Source organism: Eutrema salsugineum, unplaced genomic scaffold, assembly GCF_000478725.1.
Source record: "Eutrema salsugineum unplaced genomic scaffold, Eutsalg1_0 scaffold_14, whole genome shotgun sequence".
Lineage (NCBI taxonomy): Eukaryota > Viridiplantae > Streptophyta > Magnoliopsida > Brassicales > Brassicaceae > Eutrema > Eutrema salsugineum.
This window is the reverse complement of record NW_006256877.1, coordinates 6466475-6472474: the sequence shown is the minus strand read 5'-3', so window position 1 is coordinate 6472474 and position 6000 is coordinate 6466475. Positions and strand designations below refer to the sequence as shown.

The window sequence follows — 6000 nt, the reverse complement described above, 5'->3', positions numbered from 1 at the left end:
CATGGTAAATGATTGGAACAGATCACAGCAGAAAGTAAATCTCTCTCTCTCTAAATGTTAGTTCTTATAATCATCATCAATGCAGATTTATGTACATTAAGAACCAGTTTAGGTACATCTAAAGTATATTAAAGAAGAAGCACAAAAATACATTTGACAGCACCACAATTAAAGTTAACATTTGTTGAATTTATTAATTCATTTGTTTCCACTACAAAAATGTGAGAGGTAATACATTCTTGACAATATTGTCTTCCTTATTTGTCTCCAACGATTATATAAAGCCATAACAATAATTCATTGGTGGTTAATTAGTAAAAAAAATTAATCTATTACTTTAAACCCTTAAACGATAATGAAAAACTTGCTTTACAATTATTCTTTACAATTATTAAATTGTATATTTAACGGATTTCTGCTTACAAATTTATATTACTTTTCTAATACTATATTACTATGTGAATATACAAATTTAGGAAAGTATAAATTTTTAATTCAAATATATATTACTAGATGAGTCGAATAGATTATATTAATTAATTCATGAAATGTAAAAGCTACACACGAGTATAATATTATAAACACGAATAATTAAATAATTTCTGAAATATTTTCAAAAGTTAAGAAGTTCCCTCCATAATAAATTCTAAGATTCTTTAACCATATATTTTCCGTTCCTAATAACCCACTACCTCCTATATCAACGCTAACCATATAGATATCTAAAGTAATTATCACTATCCCGTCTATATCTCTCATTTATCTAAAAACAAATCAATTTATTTATTCTCTATCCATAACAAATTCGCATATTCTTAAAATATATTCTGAAATCTATAAATTAATATCACAAACTACAAAGATAGTAACAAAATTTTGAATTTATACTGTTCGCAGTGCAAGTTTTAAATTATACCTTCCACCATCTATATTCCCGCTTACCATATATTTCTAAAACATTATTGTTACTAATATTTTCTTTCTATTCCCTCAAACTAAAAAATACTGTTCCGAATCCCTAAAATTCTCTCTATAAATACATGATTGTTTCTGTAGTCATTTCATATATTAAGCAGCATTTATATATACCAAAAACCTCTACTCCCTTAAGCCTTGAAAGTTCTTTCCAATGGCTTCTATAACAAACCTATACTCTATTAAGCCTTTCAAAACCCAGTGGAGAGTCCACGTACGGATCTTGAAGGTGTGGAAACAGTATCTGAATGGTGTCGAGACCTTGGAAATGGTGGTTGTAGATGATATGGTATGTAAATTCTCATTCAAATCTGTATAGTATTCTTTTTATATTAGATTCGAACTACTATGTATTACTATTTGAACATTCAGTGATTAATTATGTTTTTTAATCTTATGTATCTTGCAGAACCAAACTATGCATGTTTCTCTAAAGAAAGAGTACATCAAAAAACACGAAAACGTGTTGGAGGAAGGGTTAAGTAAGATCATTACTAACTTTCAGGTTGCACACAATGGTGGAAAGTTTCGTACGACTCCTCATGTCTACAAGATCCAATTCGCAAGCACAACATCTGTACGACCAGCCGAGGATATTGATCCTAATATCCTTGGATTGAAATTCGTCAAATTCTCGGACATTCATGAGGGCAAACTCAATCCGGATTTCTTAATAGGTATTGAGATGTAACAACTATATATTGATGGCCGTACTAATAACGATTATTCTAATATGTTTAATTACAGATGTTGTTGGTCAGATTGTTAGTATTTGGGAGGTCGAAATCCTCAATGTTAACAAGAAGCAGACAAAAAGACTTACCATGGAAATCAGAGACACTGAGTAAGAATCTATGTTTTTATACTTTAGAATTTATTAGTACAACTAAATCCTTAAAACGTTAACATGTGTAGAAATGTTCGCCTAAACTGTGTGCTATGGGGACCTTATGCTTCAAATCTGGAGAGTTTGGCAACTAATACAACCGAAGCTGTTTTTGTTGTTGTCTTGCGGTTCTCAAAGCTAAGGCTTTACCAAGGTAACATCATCAAATCATATGATATTCAAATGGTTTTCATATACTAACTGTTTTTATAAATCATCCAGGTGTTTGGAGTGTTGGCAATTGTTACAATTGTTCAACTGTTTTAACTAATCCAGATATCCCTGAGGTTTTAGCGTTCAAAGAAAAGTATTGCACTAAACCCTAAATTTTAAATCATGTTATATAACATTGCATACATAATATATTTTTTTCCTTATTAACCATTATGTAGGCTACCTGCTGATGGTATTACTATATCCTACACACATCCAAATCAGTTGACAATCGTCAATTCTGTCTCTGTTCGTGATGATTTCTTCTTACATAGTCCTCGAAGGACTATAAGTGAGATAATAGCTGCATCTGAGGTTAAATATTTTAGATTGTTTGTAATTGTTTTATATCATTTAAAATTATTCTATAATGAAATATGATATTTTTACCTTCTAGGTTGGAAAATGTGTTACCATGGCTACAATCATGTCAATTGACACCGAGTTTGGTTGGTATTACATGTCCTGTAAAACCTGTTCAAAAAAAGTTCTTCCACATGATATGGATGCAATGAGGGAAAAATATCCTGGCAGACCTTTCAAGAAACAGTTATGGAAGTGTGGTAAATGTAATACTGATGTTGAAGAAGTCATTCCAGCGTAAGTACATAATGTTACATCTTATTAGTAACATTTATTAATATTATTTGTATTTATATTAGATTTTACAATATGCAGGTTCATGCTTACATTTCGTGTAATGGATAACACTGGAGAAACGAAATTTCTTTTATTTGATAAGCTTGCTATAGAAGTTGTCAATCAGACTGCCTCTCAGCTTACTCAATTGGTTGATGAGGTATATTTTTCGCATCATCTGTCTATATATCAATCCGTTTTTGTCACTATTGTTTAACTTAATTGTTATTCTATAATTTTTTTTTTTATAGATTCAGGATCCGGATGTTTTACCTATGTCCCTGAGCAACATATGTGGGAAGACTTATCTTTTTAAGGTTGCTATTGAAAGTTCAAACATTGTCTTCAATAGTGACACTTACAAAGTTATGAAGATCGTTACACAAAGTGACCTGGTGAAGGAGTTTTCAGAAATTTCTGTGTCTCAGGTCATGAACATAAGATCATACTAATATGTGTTCAACTTATAACGCATATCTCTTATTACTAAAATATTTTGTGTCGTGTCACAGAACACTATTGAAGCTAAACATGAAGAACACGTTTTGACATCTCTCACTACAGAGGTTGGTATTCTTCTCGATATCGGATCCATAATCATATTTTTTATAATATACTTTCTTATAAGATATTCTTCTATATATTGAAGATCATACTTTTTATAATATACTAGATATTTTTAATTAATTTTCTGTTACTTATAGGCTCCACTCTTGCTTGAAGATGACTATGAGGATGTGAAGACACCGTCCTCGAAATGCAAAAGCAATGATAGTGAAGAGATCGGAAATGACAGTGGGGAGCTTTCTGTAGCTTCAAAGAAAACCAAAAATGATTTCAAAAATGGAGATGATGCGAAACATACTGTGCTGAAGCCGGTCAAGAAAGAAAAACCAGATGGTTGAAGAAGTGTGATATCTTTATTCATCCTGCTTCCATTTGTCTACTATTTCGTTTCCTTTATTTTCTTAATTGAATTTTTCACATTTTAGGCTGTTCGTTTTATAAGTTTCAATTTAATATTTTGATGTTTTGCAATATTATTAATAAAGCAGGTTATCTAAATTTGGCTGTTATTTCTGATGTCTACACACTATTAAAATGTTTACGGTTATTTAAACCTTAAATATTATTGACACACGATAATACAGTAGTGCAATTTTGATGATTTACATATTTTTAATAATATGTTACCATAACCTAATTCGAAAAAATGTAACAATTATTGACGTTATGATCTCACATAAACACGCAACTCTTCTATTTAAATCAAATGTTGAAAATAACACTGCTTTTTAGTACTTTTCGATATGATTCGATATACTTTAGATTTTTCGAAGCATGTATAACTTTAGATGATTGTTAATAATAATTTTTTATTGTTATTAATACTGCTTTTAGTACCAAGTGGAATGTATGATTCAAAAATTTTGTATTTTCCCGCTTATTGGTATATGTTGAAATAATTTAAGTTGTTATTAAAGATATGAAGTTTTTCCAAATATTTTGAATGTAAGTTATGGTAACAGAATTTCAAATTATTCCTACTATTAAGAAACTCATACTAATGATTTTGAAGATAATTAGTTAAGCGAATATATGTAAGTGTTTTACCTCTAATTAGTACCAAGTGGAATGTATGATTCGAAAATTTTAAAAAGTTCCCGCTTATTGGTATATTTTGAAATAATTGAAGTTGTTATTAAATATATGAAGTTTTTCAAATATTTTGAATGTTAGTTATGGTAACTGAATTTCAAATCATTCCTAATATTAAGAAACTCCTACTAATGATTTTGAAAATAATTCGTTAATCGAATATATGTAATGGTTTTACCCCTGATTTGATTGCCTGTAAATAGCAACTAGATTACAAATTATGGAGTATTTGATATGCAATAATTGAGAAACATTCCACTATTGTTATCTTCTTTCCAATATAAGCTACTATATTGGAAATATCTATGTTTGAATGAAGTAGCTCAAGCAAATAACGAGATATGAGAAAAAGTAGTGTTCTCGGTGAAAATTCAGCTACCGAAGACGGACGATCATCAAAGAAATCAAAGAAAGATAGAAGTTTGCTTGGTACGAACATACTATTTTTAGAATATTTATACTAATCATTTGTTGCATTTGTATTTGTTGTCAATTGTATGTTACATGCAAAATTACAGATTCCATCAATACCAATGATAACAATGCGCAATCAAGTAAAACAACTCACCAGCCTGTTGTTCGTGTTGCATTTAATACAATACTTAGAGATCTCACGAACTCAAACAACACGGAAAGGAGTTCTCAGTCTACCATGACACAACAACTTAATCGCAGTTAGTTGTAGTTCCTTATGTAATCATAAGTATTGTATTTGTATTGAACTTTATATTTTCTTGCTAACATTGTTTAACAATTTCAGATTACGCTCGCCCTTCGAATAAAGAGAACATAACACAAGGCTTAATTGTCAATGACTCTTCTACAATTTCAAATAGATCAGGTTTCTTGAATTGTATTTTGAACCTGTTCATTGTATCATTCCTCTAGCTACTTATATAACTCTAATACTGATGTTGACACTGTTCAAATTACAGTGTTATGCCTCACTGATTGTACAAATCAAAATCAGGGTCCGAAAGCTATACCAACGCGTAAATGTCTGACTACTACTCAGATACCAACGCAAGCAAGTTTTGTAACTACGCAAGGAGATTCAAATATAAGTTGTATACCAATTTCTACAGAATTTGGTACCTCTCAATTATCACGAAGTAGACCACCATTGTCTCGGCTAGCATCCAAATCTAAATCTGCGAGTAAGAATTCTTTGTTATCACATCTATAAATAATGTTGTTCTTAACACTATATATCTAAACGTCATTTTATATAAACAGCACTATTAAAAACCAAAACAACCAAAACAAAGGCCTTTCGAAATTTGGAGTTGTCATGTATCCTTACCTAGATTTTTGTTATATATATTGTCCTTATTACAAGTTTATATATTGGTATTTGGATTTAATTTTCGTTTTAGTTACAAAAATATCCTTGACCTCTCTAAGTTAAACTTTGGAGGAATAACTCTGTCTTCAAAATTTCTGAATCGATTAAAGGCAAAAATATGCATAACACTGTTTTCGAGCAACAGAGAATTGCAAGATTAAACAGGAAGCAAAAAATCGATACAACTAAGAATTCCTGCACTCAGGCCTCAGGTAATCACTCATTAAATCTTTAAAACTTATTAATAAATCATACATTATTATTATTTTATATAGATTTTTGA

General features: G+C 30.1%; 1 protein-coding gene across 1 annotated transcript; it reads left to right on the top strand.

Annotated features, from left to right (window-relative positions):
* The first annotated feature begins 1129 nt into the window (after nucleotides 1-1129).
* LOC112088438 (replication protein A 70 kDa DNA-binding subunit B-like) lies at nucleotides 1130-3618 on the top strand. The gene is made up of 11 exons (XM_024158719.1): nucleotides 1130-1264; nucleotides 1385-1652; nucleotides 1723-1819; nucleotides 1891-2015; nucleotides 2084-2168; nucleotides 2254-2389; nucleotides 2472-2674; nucleotides 2753-2873; nucleotides 2965-3141; nucleotides 3226-3279; nucleotides 3418-3618. Exons 1-11 carry the CDS (start codon nucleotides 1130-1132, stop codon nucleotides 3616-3618), a joined length of 1602 nt encoding a protein of 533 aa, XP_024014487.1.
* The last annotated feature ends 2382 nt before the right edge of the window (nucleotides 3619-6000 follow it).

Coding starts and splice junctions, on each gene's coding strand:
- LOC112088438 (XM_024158719.1), top strand. CDS start 1,130: ATGGCTTCTATAACAAACCTATACTCTATTAAGCCTTTCAAAACCCAG. Junction 1,653..1,722: donor CAATCCGGATTTCTTAATAG/GTATTGAGATGT, acceptor GTTTAATTACAG/ATGTTGTTGGTCAGATTGTT. Junction 2,874..2,964: donor TTACTCAATTGGTTGATGAG/GTATATTTTTCG, acceptor TTTTTTTTATAG/ATTCAGGATCCGGATGTTTT.